Source organism: Fukomys damarensis, unplaced genomic scaffold, assembly GCF_012274545.1.
Source record: "Fukomys damarensis isolate Sample0158 unplaced genomic scaffold, DMR_v1.0_HiC HiC_scaffold_33, whole genome shotgun sequence".
Lineage (NCBI taxonomy): Eukaryota > Metazoa > Chordata > Mammalia > Rodentia > Bathyergidae > Fukomys > Fukomys damarensis.
Genome location: NW_022900945.1, coordinates 19,976,636 through 19,994,200, shown reverse-complemented (window position 1 = coordinate 19,994,200; position 17,565 = coordinate 19,976,636). Strand labels below are relative to the sequence as shown.

Genomic DNA, 17,565 nt, shown 5'->3' with positions numbered 1-17,565 from the left:
AAGATTAGTATTGACAGTATTTCTCAAGTCTATGGGTGTTTTTATTTAATCAAAATATTATTTCTAAGCTTCTTAAAATTATTTTTGTAAATTCATGATCACAGATGATGAATTTAAAAATTCAGAGATATCCTTTACTTCTGTTGCTTTGTGTTTTGAAACCCTACCCTAGGTCTGCTTAGAGATTTTTTTTCTTGTCTAAGATACAAATAGTGGTACAACAATAGTAACAACTACAACAGACCCCAGCACTGACAACACCATGGCAAACACATTAACTCCAGGACTATGATTTCTTTTAGGAGTAGTAGTAGAATAATTTTCATTAGGAGTAGGAGTAGATTCAGTTTCACCATTAAACAAAGCCACTTGTGCAATGTTGGACACCTTTGATGTCAAATTGTTTTTGTCTACACTTTGAATGGCAACGAATATGTGAGTTGTATTTTCTTCCAGGATATTTCCAGGTTTAAATGTAAAGGTTTCCTTGGAGTTGGCCTCTTTTGGCAACAGGTCAGTAGTGTTAACTTGAAGAGCATCATCAAAATTGTCTCTTAGGTCAGTTAAATTTCCACTTATCCTTATGATATATAGTTGAACTAAGGAAAAAAGTTACATGTAGTTTAGTAATTGTAGCACGTTATTAAACTTCTTTCCACTTCCTGTTAATAATATTTAGTTATGCAAATTATATGCCCATACCAGAAGTCTTACTCATTTTTCAATAAAAGCTGAATTCTGACTTTTTTTCAGTACTAGGAATTGTACTCAGGACCTTGTGCTTGCTAGGCAAGTGCGGAGCTGCTGAGCTACATTCCTGGCCCCCAAATCTCTTTACAATATTTATTTTTGTGTGGTCTTTAGCTCAGTGGTTCTGGCGCCTGCCTCACAAGTGCAAGGGCCTGAGTTTGATCCCGGGTATCAAAAAACTATTTTTGTGGCACTGGTGATTGAACCTAGGACCTCACACATGCTAGGCAAGTGTTCTACCACTATCCTACATCCCCAGCCCTGATCTCTGACTTTTAATCTCTGCCCAATGCTACTATCTTTATATGAAAGGTAGGACAAGCCTAAAAATGTGGTATGTTTCACTGATTTAAAAAAAAATCAGATTGTATTGTTAATACTTTGCTGAGTTGTTAATTTAAAACTATTAAACTATTAAAACCCCACCCTTATACTCTTTCTTTTGCAATGAATGCCATTCACTACATGAAAGAAACACATGACACTTTGTCCTTACCTTTTCCGACATCAAGGTCCGCTCCTGGTGCTGTCCACGTTAGAGTGATGTTCTCATCTTCATATGTGGCATCAAGATCTGTGATTTGACTTGGTGGGAATAGGTCATCTGAAGCAGAAGCTTGAAATCCAGATAGCACAAATGCACCACCTGATGCTGTTCTGCTGAAACTCTCCACAGATGCCTGAGTGTTCTCATCAGCTTCTGGTCTTGGTGGGTTCCCTTGAATTTCTCCTGCATTAAAAATCCTCTCTTTTAAAATGGGGTAAAATGCACTTGTACTTTTAGGACTTAATGAATTACCTTCAACGTGTCATTTATCTTTTGTCTTTTTTTTTTCAGACAGTTACTTTTTAACTAAGTCTTGTGACACATTCTTAAGTAGCCAATTGGTGGGAAAATTCTTTCTTGAGTATCTTAACCAGTTTGTTGGAGTTTAAATCCACTTAATGAATTGCTTCAAAATGAAGAATGTACTGAACAAGATTTATGTTATAAATTTGCAGAAAATTGACTGCATTATTATTTTGATATCATCAAAGGTGTTCCGAAATAACATTGCTAGCTCACACCTTGGAGTATTACTAGGCACCAAACATTTTTCTAAAGGTGACTCGGGAGGCAATTAACAGAGATCTTCATTCCAGAAACAGGAAAAGCTAAATTCTGAGTTGTAAAATGATTGACTCCTTACCTCGATCAGATCAAATCACAAATATTTAAGCTATCATTTAAGCTGTCACTGGATTTCAGATACCATGAGGAACTCACCATTGTCAACCCAGCCTGGTATATATGCGGCTCTATTCAGTGGTAAGGTTCTTTCAGCAGCATTTCTTCCTCCATTGGCTCTTACTTTTAAGCTATATTTGCCATTTTCTGAAAAAGCTATAAAATATCTGGAGTAGACCCCATCATCTTTGAAAGCATCGGCACCTTGTTATAGAAATGAAGAAATTATTGTAAATTCAAGAAGAGTTTAATACATTTTCTAAGATAAGCATTGGTCTTGATAAACAATAGTATAAATCTGGCTTAGTATTTTAGGAGTGACCCATTGGAGAATATTTCCATTATGTTCTGTTTAAAGAATATATTGATGAATTCAGGCCCTTGAGTTATTTCGATACCTGTTTATCTATATTTCTATATATTACCTATATTTCTAAATACATATACACACATTAATGTTGTGTATATATAATAAATACATATATAGCACATCATTTTTCCCATATCAATTTGTATACAGTTAATAGTACATTTTTATCATTTCTCTGGCAATTGGTTTTCTTATCTAATCACATTACTTGTTCTACCCTTCTATTGAAATCTAATGGACCCTCATTAAGAAAAAACTATCCTTTGGAGGATTTAAGTTTTACTAGAACTTAGAAAGTGAAAACTTTTTGTCTTATCTTCACTAACTTCTTTTCTTATTGTTTCAGCTCTTGCTGTCCTGATTCATTAATTCTCTACTTCAAAAGAATAAAATCACATCTACTTTTAGAACAAACAACTAGAGGAACTTAGAAATACTGTGCTCTTTGTAGCCACCAGAAAGTTGCAAAATAACACTATCACTAGCACATTTAACATTTTACATCAAATGATATTAAAGCGAGGTTCAGCATTTAGACTGGAAGTATCCATGTCTCTCAAAATCTAGCAAGTTTTAAACATGTTAATAGATGAGAATATCCAGAGAAGGGTCTCAGTTTTACTTATTTTATCAAAACCCTCAGAGTTTTCCTTTGCATACTAAATTGTAAGTATGCCTGCTGCCCCAAGTTATAATTAATTACCAATATCTTCTTAGGTAAAGTTATTCCAAATAGATAATTTTCCAATTAGCTAGACATTCAATGGCAAAGTGCCAAGAAATTAAAGTACATGTAGGTAAGTTTTAATGTTGTGTAGATGAGGAATAAGAGGCAAGGGATAATTATGGGAGAAGGCATTGAGGTGCATCAAAGAATAATTTATCAACAATAGTTGAAGACAGGATTGTAAAATGAATAATTTACATTGCAAAAGATATGTGTATATATATACATATATAGAATTCTGTAATAATTTAGATATGTTTTATTTATTTATTTATTTTTGTTTTTTAAGATAGGGTCTCACTATATAGTTGAGAATGACCTGGAACTCACTATGTAGCCCAGGCTGGTCGCTAACTCACAGCGATCCTCCTGCCTCAAACTCCCGAGTGTTGGGATTACAGGTGTGCGCCACCACACCCAGAAATTCAGATACGTTTTAAATTGTTTCCTTTTCAGTGACCTTTAACAGAAAGTCAAGTTCCCAGAAAAATTCAGCATCTGGAAAAAGGTCTTTAAGCACCACTCTGTATGGACAGAATAGGATGACAGAGATTGACCAGTCTCTGGCTACCTTTCCTGCCAGTCAGACATATCTGATGCCCCATTGTTGTGGCTTCCTTTCTTGCGGCCGTTTTGCCTGCTCCTGGACCTCAACTCTCAGGATGGCATCTATATTTTGTTCCAACTTTTTGGAATTACTCCTGCTGCTCTCTTTCTCTGACAGTGGCCTGGGTTTTAGTACTTAGCCTTCTTTTGCTGCTTGTGCCTCACCTTCTCTGCCCAGACTCTCTTGATAATGCTCACCCCCCCCCAAGAAACTAACCTAGAAACCCTGATTCTCTCTTTACTTTCCTTAGTGGGACCTATTGATGACAGACATTGGTTGCCTGGATGACCACAACTTTAACAATAAATAACATTTATTGAATGCCTAGCACTTGCTAAGCATTTTGTTAAGTTTACCCTGGTCCATCTATTCCTCCATAATCTACCTCCATTCATTCGGTGCCTGTCTCCCTGGACCACACTACTTCTAGCACCCATAACTTACCCTGAATAATAAAAGCATGGGTTTATTCATAAAAGTCTGTGAATTACCTGCACCATTGTCCAAAAGTTCCAGAACTTCGGTGTTTCCATTTTCTGATTCAATGACAGCAGTCACACTGGCTCCAAGAATAGGTGCATAGCCTTGCTGAACTTCTGCATAAACAATCATGGGGCTGGGGAAGCTGTTTGTGTCTTTATTCATTTTAGCATTTACTGTGATTGGAGGCACAGAAGGATTTGCTGCCCGAGAAGTTACTGTAATAGTGAGTATTTCTGAGTTTGTTTTGGCTTGAAGATTGTACGCCCAAGTGCCCACCTACAAGGTTCAGTGGAAAAATAGTAAGTATCCATTGTCAAGCTATTTTTCCATTTTCATTATGCAATTCTAAAATAAACCGTGGAAGTGTGGACTAGAACAAACAGGTGGTTGATGGTTTTGAGGTATAAAAAAGATGGGAGTGAGGAAGTTTGGCCAGGGCACCTGACTAGAGTCAGAAATGGTGTGTACATCTCAGCTGCGAAAAGTAAGCGTGCCTTGGTGTGGCCTTGTTTGTTGACCTCAGTAACAACGTGCCTGTCACCTTGCTCAGATTCCTCCTATACTTCCTTCTTAGAATTCTTCTTAGACTATCTTCTCTTCCTTTCTCCTGATACATAGTTCTTTTTTCTTGTTTCCTATCATTACAGCTTTCCGTTCTGGGTCACAGTCAAGGAAAGAACATATTGCTTACCTGTGCATTTTCTGGAATAGTGAGATAGGCCATTTTGGAATCAGGGTCCTGAGTAAAACCTTCTATCAGTGTTCCATTGGGAGCCCAGAGAGAAATTTGGGGAGGCTGTTCAGTCCAGGTGAGGAGAAAGAATGTGTCCTTTCCCACGGTGCTATCAATTACCACAGTGCCATTCATCCAGGCATCATTGATCAGTTTTAATCCCTTACTTTCAAGCTGTTTAAATATATTTAAAAAATTAATGACTACATAAAATAATAATTTAATTCATTTTTCTTTTAAAGGTTGTTCTTAATTTCAGGTCTGAAAACAAATATGTATGGCATACTACCTTAGACTTGTCAATTTAGCTAATTGGCATGCATTTTTTGCCAGGCAGAGTGTACCAATAACGTGTCTGAAGAAAGGTAGGCATATAGCAAGAGGCTTACCACAGAAACTTTCCAGCTGGGGATATGATCCTACTATTGTATCCCCAATTTTCTGGGTAGAATCCCAGGTACCCTTTAAGTCTTTAGTAGCTATAGTCACAGTTACAGGAAAAGCCAAACTGTAGGATGTATGTGTGTGTGTGTGTGTGTGTGTGTGTGTGAACATGTGTGTGTGTGAACATGTGTGTATGTGAGCACATGTGTGTGTTTCTTTCAGTTTAAACACTTTCAAGATGATTCCAAGGAAAGAGTTAAGGGGGACTAGAATATTTGAGCAGAGGCAGAGTGAAGGCTTCAGAGATAAAATAAGGACTAGTAAAGAACTGATGGTAAACTTTCAAGGGCTGGGGATTTAGCCCAGTGGCACTGCAGTTCGATCCCCGGTACAAAATAAAACAAACAAACAAACATAAAATAAAAAGAAAAGAATCAATGAAAACTCTCCTGAGTATTCTCTTGACTTGACATCTTGAACTAAATTTTTAACCAGGTGGAAGGTTGAAACACTGTTCAGAAAGTATATTCAAGAAAAGGAAAAACTGATGTGTGAAGGATAAAATCCTAAGAAAAGAGAAAATACTCTGGTGTGAAAAACTATAATGGTACATAAGATCCTAATGATATAATTGACAATGTGAAATAGGAAGAAAAGGGCTAAAGGTGTACGGGAAGTGGGAATGGTAGGGGAAAGGTAATAAGGGAAAAGAAAAACAACATGAGAAAATGAAAGAATTGAAATAAAGTATTTGTAAATAGGGAAGGGAGGAGGGGGTGAAGGGAGGGCAAGGATAAGGGGAAAAAAATGAGAACCAAGACCTGTCATGTAAAGGTACAAGATCCCAATGATGAATGTAACTATTGTATACCTAAAAATGTACCAATAAAATCAATGAGAAGAAAAGAGAAAATAAAAAATCTTTTCTGCAAGGAACTTTAAAGAAGCAATTCATGTTTTTGTAATAGTGCTGAGTTTAGGAAAGCCTGGAATGTTGAGATTATTTTTTAAAGTGATAAAATTTTACATACCTGTCATATACAACATGACCCCACCCCCGCCCTTTGGAGACAGGATCTTGCTATGCCAGTAAATTGCCAAGGCTGAGCTCCAACTTATGCTATTTTTGTCCCAACCTCTCATCAGGCTGTGATTATAGGTGTGTACCACCAGGCCCAGCTAACATGTTTTGAAATGCGTATAAATTATGGAATGGCCAACCAGACTAACAAAAGCATTACCTCCAATACAGTGGCTGGTGGTAAGAACACTCGCTTAATGATTTTTTAAGAATACACCTAATGGAAATGTTGTATCCTTTGCCTAATATCTCTTATATCTTTGTTCCCCAATATCTGCTAACAGTTTACTCCTTGCTTCTCTGAGTTTTTAGATTCCACGTGAGGTCATTGTTTTTCTGTGTGTACCGTATTTAACTTAACATAAAGTCTTGGGCGATTCCACTTTTTTCACTCACTTAGGTGTTTCCTAGAGGGTGTCTGTCCAGGAACAATAAGAAGTCTTATTTCTATCTAACCCAGGCCTGAACCAAAAACACCTTCAGTATCATGTTGATAGAAGGGAATTAATTCTACTTTAAAAACAACCTTTAGTTACATAGTAGTCTCCTTTCTAGATGATTCCAATATTCTGCTTTTATATTTTTAAATATTTTTGAAATATTACACTTGCAGTTACCACCATCCATTCAAAATAATTAAAGGAAAAACAGAGTACAAAATAATGTCTTCAAAATCACTTCTTTAAAAATAATCCTTTCTCCTTACTTATATGTTTCAGACAGTAATATTATTATTTTCTTCCCAAAAGGTTGAAAACCCCTCAGAAATGTCCTTGTTGTTTCTTTATTTATTCTCCACTACTGTCAAGCTAGATCTCAGATTAATTTTTAACATATTTTTGCAGAGAAAATCTACAGACCAGAGCTCTAATAGCTGCTGGTAATATGCACATACACTAGGTCAATAATGTAACTTTTACTTTCCTTATTGTTGAGAAGTAGAGGAAGCAGGTTTGTTTAGTAAAATAGAAAATTTTAAGATAGCTAATGATTTGATAAAGTGGAACGCAGAAGTTTTCGCATTAAGAGACATAACAGAGACATGAGGGTACTGGAAAAGAGATATTTTGTAAAACATTTTGATAGAAACAGGCTTTGTTGACCTTGTATATAAGACGTGAATTAAGAACTAAAAGTTACTCAAACTTTTTGAATGTAACTACTGGAAAATAACAGTGACATTGAGACACAGCTGAGGAAAAACAGTTGAGTTCAGAAAGAGGTGAATAAAATAAGAGGCCAGTGGAAAAGTTGTGGAGGAGTTGAGAGACCCTAGGCATGCAGATATATAATTATTTGCCCTGCCTTTGTTCTGTTTATTTTCAAGACACAGATATATCCCTTCAATTCCCAACTCGGTGAATGAGTTCATTTGCCTAAGTCTATGCCACAGCAGAGAAGGGTGAGGAAAACTCAGAAATGTGACATTTAAAAAAAAATTCATAGAAAAGTGGATTCTTTATTTTAGTCAAAGTATAGTTTTTTTGTTTTATTTTTGGTACCAGGGATTGAATTCAGGACTTGTCCTTGCCAAGCAGGCACAGCACCACTGAGCTATATCCCTGGCTCTGACAAAGTCTGGTTTTGATAGAAAATTAATATTGTTAGGTGTTACCATTATCTCTTAATTAAACACTATGGGAATACTAAAAATTTGTTGCTATTTTATGACATATTTTACTCTTTTTTCATCACTTAGTTTGGGTATATCTAAATAAAAATTTCCATTTCAGGTTTTAATTTTAATTAAAATTTAACTTTGAGAAAAACTTAGAACTCAAAATTTAAAACTACCAAATTCTCTCTCTCTCCCTCTCTTTTTATTTTTGGTTATGGTACATTTAAACACAAAAACCCTGGGAATTAAAATTCTCACCTGAATGGACTTCTGGCTGCGATCTGCGTTTTCTGATGTAAGGGCTGCAAAAGCATCGATGAGACCATTGTTCTCAGCGTTATCTGACGAATAAAAATATTTTCCTCCTAAAAGATAAATGCATGAACTGGTTGATTTCTGGAAAATAAGTACTTATCACATTTCATTATTTAATGAGGCAAAAGTTTAAACAAGTTATAGCTTTAGTATGTATCATTAAAACAGACCATTGTCAGATAGCTGTAAGATTAACTCTGAAATGCCAATTTAAAATATCTTTTTTTTAGAGAAAAATGTTTTTATTTGATTTCAGTTAAAATACCCCAAAATAGAACTGTTCACTGAAATGGCAAGGTAATATTTATAATGAAAAAAAGTCCAACACTTTAAAAATGTTGATTTGCTTATTTTAAATAAGTGAATTTATTGATACCTATATTACATCTCTATAAAGGTATCTAAGTTAAATTGTTGAAGTCAATTTAAAATATCTTAATGGGAAGCATGAGATAATTTGCCTAATCTCAGTATTACAGTCTTAACTAGATGAAATACAGTAGATCAAATAATCAGACTGTGAAAAGTGTTAAAATTTCATGGGTGTACTTCACAGTCTTTAAACGATCACTCACTTTTATTTAACACATGGTTCTAACAATGGTGGCTTTTGCATTTTCCAGACGGAATAGATCAGAAAGAAAAAATTAGAATTCTATGTTCCTTCTACTATGAAGAAATCTTATTTGCTTTGATTAGTTTTATTTGTCTCTCCATTCAGTGGTCTCTGAGGATCACTAGCACAGAGAGTAGGCTTGGTGGTCACCAACTCCAACCCACAGAGGAGGAGTTCAAACAGCGTTGAGTTGTCCACCTTGGCGTTTACACGTTGCTCTAACAGGCTTGGAATATGTAGGTCAAGTTTTACCTGTTGTGTTCTGCATCTCCTTTACAGCCTCATCAGCCTGTGGTCCCAGAGCGATGAAATGAATGATGACCCCACTTTCTTTCACTTCGTCGACACAAGAGCTTGCTGTACTATCTTCCCCATCAGTCAGCAGCACTATTTCAGACCCATCTAATGGGAAGGTTGTGTTTCTAATCACCTGCAAACAGAATTCAGACACAATTCTCAAGCTAGACCTAATAGATCAATGAGAGATTAGAAAAAAGACTTTATAAAATAGCAGTGACGCTTCATCTTCTCTGACTGCTTTCATCGATAGTGGCTTCCTTGAGCACCATTTTGGAAAACCGAATCTCGGCCAAAAGGAATAAAATGACAATGGCTTTCTTGGACATAGAGTGGAGGTACAGATAGCTTTGTGGAGGAGGATTTGAAGGGTACAGATCCCTAAGAAAACTGGTATTAGGGAATTCACTACCTTCATTAGAAATTTTGCAAACTTTGAGGCAAAGTGACTATTATATATATTGTGAGGTATAAAAAATATGTTCTAACATGCGCTGAAACTAAACTTAAAAATAGAGAAAGGCTTTTATATATTTATGGCACTTATAGTTTGCCCACCACATTCCTCCCACACATTCGAGAGTAAAGTGAAGATCCGGGTGCGAGATTGAGTTCTCTTCCTTCGCATCTCATTTTTTCTAGTACTTACAACGTGTCAGCCACTGTGCTAGGGATTCAGTAGGAACTGCATGGTTCCTGCGTGCATGGAAAGATTTCAATTCAGTTTATTAATAGTCACTGACTTTGTCAGAGACCGAGGAGATGTAAAGATCAGCAACAAAGTCACAGCTAATATATATAGTGAAGATGTGAATAATTCAAGATAAGTAACCATATATGATAGTTCTATTATTTATTGAACATCTGCAAAGTGTTAACTATATTTTCAATCCAAGTTCAAGCTTCCAAACTTTCTTTTTATTATGACTCTACTACAATTTGTTTTCTGTGGGGCAAATAGAGTCACATTCCTAAAACACACACTGATTATCAGACTGTGATGCTTTAAACCCTCAACAGCTTTCTGTTATGCTTTAACTAAAATAGAAAGCCCTTATGTGTTTTGAAGGTTTGAAAGATTTAGCTGTTGTTCATTTCTTCAGCCAAATTTCATAGGATTCTTCAATGCCAATCTTCAGTACCACTAGCTTCGACCATTTCTTAGAATAATCTGGTTCTTTTCCATTTCTTTCCCAAGGTACTTCATGTTCCCCCCTCTACATTCACCAGCTCAGTCTTATCCTTCAAACTTTGGCTTTGATTTATCCTTTAGAGGATTCTCAGTGACCTCAATGGCCTCTCTACATAAAGCAATTCCCTTCCTTTCTCCGTTACTCGTCATATCACCCTGTTAGGATTGGTCACCGAATTATCTCCAAAATCTGCAATTACCATTTTTAGTCGTCTGCGTAGCTGAGTACTCCTACTATTAAACATGCACCACACATGCAAAGGGTACATGCATATTGAAAATCTTAAAACACCTTTAAAAAACTTTGTGCTAACTCTGACCGTCCCATTTTACGATGAGGTAATGCAGGACTGGAGAAGTCAAGAATAATTAGTGACATTTGTGATCTGAAGTCAGGCTTTTATGTTACAAAACTACACCAAAATAGTTCATAATTCATAACAGAGAAAGACTCAGTAGGGTTGGGAAGCAGAGACTGCTGCACACATGTAGAGAAAACTTTGAAGAATTGGTGGAATTTAACACATAAATGTGGAAAGAAGAAAGCACTTTTGTATGTGCAAAAGTATGGGGAAGCTAGCACAAGGCATGGAGGGTATTGTGTGCAGTGAGCTTTTCAGAGTACAGAGCAGCAGGAGGGGAGAACTGAGAAAAAGGTTGGAAGTACGTAAGGGCAATTTTCGAGTCTAGGAGATTTGAATAAACACAAACAGGAAGTCAGACCTCATTTTATAGACTATGAGGGAAGAGAGAATTTCTAAGCAGGAACATGACCCCATTAGCATTAATTATGCTTTAAAGAGGACTGGAACATTTTATAGTATGATAAATATTGTTGTAGATATATAGCTGTATGATTTTACTCAATATTCACAAGAATCCTTTCAGATAGACATTCCTGTTTCCTGTATTTCATAAATAAGGTATAGAAGATTCAGAGACTGAAGTTTGCCTAAAATTACGAAGGGACTTAAGTAGCGGGGCCAGTACTCTGCTGTCAAAGTTCATGGGCTATCTCATATGGGTCACGTTAGGGTTAGCAGTCCCCGTTATGTTAGATTTAGTAGATATGAAGTAGTTGCCCTATGAAGTACTACAAACTGAAAGGATATAAGGCTTAACCCTATCATTTCCCTAAGAAAAATCTCTCACCTCACTGTGTTTATAATCTAGAGGCATTCTTGTAGTTATTTATTTCCCCACAGTTTATTCAAGGATTCAGCAAAACACTAAAAGCACAAGTGAATTTTTTATATGTGCTTTATCCTGTGCCTCTTCAGTTTAATAATATCATCATGAGACAGTAAGGCATTCGGGAGGCTGAGGCAGGAGAATCACCATGAGTTTGAGGCCATCCCGAACTATACAGATAGATTGAACCTCTATCAAAAGCAAAGCAGAACAAACAAACAAAAAGAAATAGGCAGCAAATATGTGCAGCAGCTCTTCACATTAAAGTGTCCTGAGAACAACAACAGCAGCAGCAGCAGCAGCAGCAGCAATAAAAGAACGAAATGTATCTACGTTACGATTTTTACCTGAAATGCAGATCTAAGCCCACTGCAGATAGAAGTCCCTCCAAGGGCTGTTGTAGGTAATCTGTCCATGAGGGTGTCTCTTTCGCTGTTGCTCCTTATTTGTATTAACTCACTCTTAATGTTTGCCACACTATCAAATTGAACCATTCCTACCCAGGATCCATTCTCCACAGTCTGAAGCAGGAAGTGTTTTGCTGCTTGATTCATTCGATTAAGGCGATTTTCCAACTGAGTAAAAAAAGAACAAAAAAAGTGTTTTTTATTGGAAGATAATAGCATCACATAATTAAATTAATTGGTAAGAACCTTTCACGAGTGTTAATTAGCATTTCTGAAGAAAGCAATAGTCACTTTGTCAATTCATAAAGTAGAAAATGTGGTTAGGTGCATTATGGGATGCATATATTGTAAAGCGCTCATATTTTTCAATGAGCGGATTCCTGGCTGCTAATCATCCAGGTTAGAGGCAGAAGCTAGGATGGAGATCATATTGAAATGAGAGGTGATGACTTATACATCAGATCCCTTGTCATTTCTATTGGTAGCCTCTGTGCCTGCCAATTTAAAATGAAATCACATCCCAGAGTTCACAAATCCAACCAGACTATCTAGACTCCAGTCAGAGTTGAAATTTGTCCCATTTGCTGAGGACTAATTTACCCCAAAGGTGAAACCTACCTGAGCTGAGGCTAATTTCTGAGAAGCCCAGTCCCTACCTTCCCCTTTTTCTACTTATTCCTAACTTTTCCTCACCAATGTGTTAATCAAAATTGGCTCTTTGGTAATCTGTTCAGATTCACCTCACCCACTGAATGGTGAAAGACTGACAGCATTTCCTCTAAAATCAGGTCAAGACTGTGCCCTCTTACCACTTGTATTCAAAAAGTGCTTGAAAATTTGGCCAGAGCAAGGACATGAACAGGAAAGGAAGAAATCAAATTATACTTTTGTTTTGCACAACATATTATCCTTTATTTGGAAGACTAAAAACTTTACCAAAAGATTTTTAGATTTAGTAAACAGATTCAACAAGATTCATCAGGATTCCAAATCAACACTAAGATATCAATAGCTTTCATATCCCCTAATGATGAAGTAGCTGAGAAAAAGGTCAGGTAAATAATTCCATTAATAATTTTAAAAGTTTCCTAGGAATCAACCTAACCAAGGAAGTGGAAGACCTCTAAGTAAAAGCTTAAAAGTAAAAGCTTAAAGAAGACAGATAATTGAGGAAAACAGAGATGGAAAGATTTTTTACATTCATAGGTTTGCAGAATTAATATTATTAAAATGGTCATACTACCAAAAATGATTCAGGAATCCCTATCAAAATATCACTGACAAGCCGGGCGTGGTGCACCCCTGTAATCCCAGCACTCGGGAGGCTGAGGCAGGAGGATCATTGTGAGTTTGAGACCAGCCTGGGCTACATAGTGAGTTCCAGGTCAGTTTCAACTATATAGTGAGACCCTGTCTCAAAAAAACAAACAAAGAAACAAAAACTACCACTGACATTCTTAATAGAACTAGGAAAAAAAATTTCCCTCTGAATTCTTGAACCAAATTGCACTAAAAAATTCCTACAGGTCCATGTTTGAGGCTCTCCACCACTTTGGTTTATCTTTAAACCTGGATCTAACGGCATCCTGTGCATCCTGTGTGGGAGAGACCACTCATCTTCTCTCTATCGGGACCTCTCCTCTCTTCGGTGGCACTTCCTGGATCATGTGTGTGTTGCTGCCAGTGCTTTGCTGGCCTCTTTGAAATCCTGCATAATTGTGGCTCATTTCATTAATCTCCATCATTCTCTGCCCTTTTTAATAAACACTTCCCTCATTTGCTTAAGTTTTTATTCCAGGTCTTCAGCATGCTCTGTCCTGCCTCAGGCGTGCATCCATCTGGGTGTTTGATCACACTGCATTACTTGTTTGTAGTTCTTTCATTCAATCACTATTTATTGATTACTCTTATTGATGAATTCTGATCTAGCCCATAGAGCTACACAGATGCATAGCACAAAGGCTCCAATACCTAGGGAAACTTCTGATCTAGTTAGTAGAAGCAAGTATGCCCTCACAATTATATACAGTGATAGAGATGCACAGAGAAGTATTGGGAATTAGCAGAAGGGCCTAGAGCAGTCAATATGTTTAGCCCATCTCCTGGAGGAAGTGAGGGCCTCACCTAAATCTAGGAGAATATGTATGATTTAACCAGGTAATGGAGAAAGGGAGAAAAAACATCCAGTCTTACACTATGAACTTCTCAAGCAGATGGATCTCTATTCTCAGAGCCTAGCATAATATCTTCCATTTGTTGCATGCTAATGGAAGGAATGGCTGCATCTAAACATATATTTTTTACTGTGATATTTTTGTTTGTTTCTTTGAATATAAAGAGGTCATTTGTACAGATAGTACAAAGAAGAAAAATCCATGTTAGGGAACTTGATGATTGTTCCTGTTCCTTTTTCTGGAATGTGGTTTAACATCCACTAATCCTCATGTTCTCAAACATTTTTAGAGAAAGAATCATGATTAAAAGCGATTTAATTCTTAAGTCTCTCGTACTGATCTAACTATAGCTTGACTAAGAGCTCTCCACAGTAAACCACTTTCTGGAATAAAAGACAGCCTTGGGTTAGGTCTTTTTAACTCTACTGATGTCTTTCTTCTACTGTAATATTTTGTTACAGTATATTGAAGACATGATCACCAGAAATAATGGTATTTTATGCCATCATAATTTGGAACAATTCATCCATAATTTGAAGCAATCCAGGTACAGATCTATCTACAGTGTGTTCCTAGCATTTAGTTATCCCCAATGCTACACCCAGAAAAATGGGCCCTTGAACTTACACCCATGCTTCCAGACTTATCAAGAACAAGGCACACAATTCTTTCACTGATCCTCAACAAAGAGAAGGCAGGCAGAGGTGGTGGTGTCTCCATTGGTGTGGTGGATTTAAAGTCCTCAGACTCTCTGATCACCTCCCACGTACTTCTGTAATTGCACTTTAGGTTTTGCACACTTGGAGCTTCTCGGTTATGGTTTTTCTCGTTGCAGAATTCAACAACCTAGAAGGTTGATTAAATGAAAAAAATAATTTTTCTATACAACATATTAAAAATCCTAACTATAAACCTGAACAATTTAAATTATGTTCTACATGTAAACTTTTATTAAATATAATTAACATGAGTCAGTATTAAAGTAGGCTGACCATAACAGTACCAGGAGGTGACACCAGTAGAGTGCTTACTATGTATCAGTCAATGATTAACAAATTCTATATTGATGTATTTGATCCTCATGTCATCTGGATACGTATTTTTAAAATCATATTTTAAAAGTTAATTTGGACCTAGAAGTGTAACACTGTTGGGTACAGTGTATGCAGACCATGTGGAAGGGCCTGGATTCAATCACCAGCACCACAAAATAAACAATTAATTAAAATTAGACATGTGCTTTGATTATGAATTCTGGAAGCAAGGATTGACATACTCACAGAATCAATGCTTTGCATGAACATTATCGAAGCCTTGTCTGTTTGAACTTTGTCAGGGAAGAACTGACAATCTTTTTCATACAACTTTGTGGTAGGATCGATTCTGCATCTCCTAGTTATACAGCTACCTCCTTGACAGGTATAAACACTGTTTGTCCCAGTGATACCAGCGGAACATCTAAAAATAAGTGACGGTTAATCATTGAGGCAACTTAGTCACTAATTTAAAAAATCTTAAATGCTTCTATTCATGGTCATGGTGTTTCTTCGCTGTGTTGCTTTTATTTCCTATGCTCAAAACAAATTTTAAGAGTTCCAATCAAAGAATTTATATATTTCTCAAGAGAGTACAATGGCAACATCTAAGTGCTGTACATGACTGAGTTCTCCCATGTAATAAAAGCTGCTAGAGTCTGGTTCACACATCTCTCCTTCTGACCTTATGTAGGTGAATGCCCTGCAGGCACCTGGTTGAGGGAACTTGTGAAACCATTTTCTGCGGCTACCACCTTAGCTTGAAGTTCTCTGCGCAAGTCTCAAACAGATATCCCCCACCCCTCCCCAAAGCAGGAGAAAGCAGAGCTACAAGCATTTTGATTATTCAAGACATTTTCATTCAAAAGGAAATGTGACTGGAAACAAAGAGTTAGGTGCTGTCAAAAGTGACAATAAAGAAAGATGGAAGTAGGCTGGGCCCCAATCCACCATGGGAAGGAGAGCCACACCTGCTCCCAACCCAGCCACCATCGCTGAAGCACTGGGAGGTAGCCTGGGCCCTGATCCACTGCAGGAAGGAGAGCCATGCCTGCTCCCAACCCAGCCACCATCGCTTAAGCGCTGCGAAGGTAGCCCCTGAACCGCCATAAGTCTCCCCTCCTGCACTCTCAGACCTCCTGACTCTGCCAGTCTTTGGACCCACTCTGCAGAGGCAGAGGTGGTCATCAAGAGTATTTTTCTGAGTTCCCAACTTTGAAAATCTTTAAAGAAAGGGTGTGGGAAACCTGTAATAGAACGTTGTGGAGGTCAACCATTCAGAAGGTGGGGAAATCAATCTGGGCCTTGCAGCCCGAGGTCAGTCAGCGTCATGGGGTTCAGCCATCAGCTGAGACCAGGGGACTTGCATCCTCGCTCTGTCTGAGTCATTAAATGGTAAATACGCTATATTGAAATTTTGTTCACTGCAGACATGTTCTGGACTGCTTCTTGATTTCAATTTAATTCAAATGATTTAAGGGTGATAGACTAGTGACTACCACAGGTGGTCAGTGTACAAGTTGTACTTGATCTTAATGTGTTGCTGATTGTATCAGTTGGGATAAAGCATTGTGGTTGATTTGATGAGCTGTTTCTCTGATGTTATGAAGATGAGAATGTCTGTGGGTCATTAGAGACCCAGAAGCTAGGGCGCAACTATTTCAGGAAGATTTGGGTGATAACCCAGAGATTAAACCAAGGACAGTCCGACAACAAAAATAAAAATGAGAAAACACTTAAGCAAGACACAAGGACAGACTTCCAGTTCACCAATGGCAAACAGTAGGGAAATGAGGATGAAAAGGCCGATAGTGAACCACCAAACAGGAAGTAAAAACAGATCAATCAGGCTCTAGAAAAATTCAAAACAGAAATAATTTTGCAGATAACCATAAAGATAGTGAGCAAAATGGAAGTCACGATTGGAGACTCTAGAGCAGAAACTGACAAAAAAATAGATAAGCTCAGGACCATGATAGAAGCCATGAAGGCCCAGCATAAGAAAGAAATGGAAAAAATAAATGCCCAAACATAGGAAAGAAATGGAATCCATAAAACAGATTCAAGCAGATATCCAGGAGATTAAACACTCCATAGAAAGTGTACGCAACAGAATAAAAGAATGCGAAGATACACTCTCAGATACAGAAGATAAGATTGCAGCCAGTGATCGTCAAAAGAGAGGTCTCTTAAAAACAGTAAGGGATCATGAGAAATCGATCCAACAACTCCTAGATGATGCAAAGAAGAATAACATAAGACTGATAGGAATCCATGAAGTAGCAGGAGAAAATACAAATGACTTTAAAAAGCTTTTCACAGAATTAATGACAGAAAACTTCCAAAACAGAGGGGAAG

At 37.2% G+C, this 17,565-nt stretch overlaps 1 protein-coding gene across 1 annotated transcript in view; it reads right to left on the bottom strand.

Annotated features, from left to right (window-relative positions):
• Nucleotides 1–183: 183 nt before the first annotated feature.
• LOC104870898 (calcium-activated chloride channel regulator 4) overlaps nt 184–17,565 on the bottom strand; it is a 28,748-nt gene continuing 11,366 nt past the window's right edge. Inside the window, exons 5-14 of the mRNA XM_010636682.1 lie at nt 15,454–15,631; nt 14,801–15,019; nt 11,940–12,167; nt 9,165–9,342; nt 8,240–8,346; nt 4,857–5,072; nt 4,174–4,441; nt 2,018–2,182; nt 1,247–1,480; nt 184–599 (exon numbers count right to left, since the gene is read on the bottom strand). Coding sequence (XP_010634984.1) covers nt 199–599; nt 1,247–1,480; nt 2,018–2,182; nt 4,174–4,441; nt 4,857–5,072; nt 8,240–8,346; nt 9,165–9,342; nt 11,940–12,167; nt 14,801–15,019; nt 15,454–15,631 — 2,194 coding nt within the window. The 3' untranslated portion in view covers nt 184–198. The remainder of the gene's footprint in view (nt 600–1,246; nt 1,481–2,017; nt 2,183–4,173; nt 4,442–4,856; nt 5,073–8,239; nt 8,347–9,164; nt 9,343–11,939; nt 12,168–14,800; nt 15,020–15,453; nt 15,632–17,565) is intronic.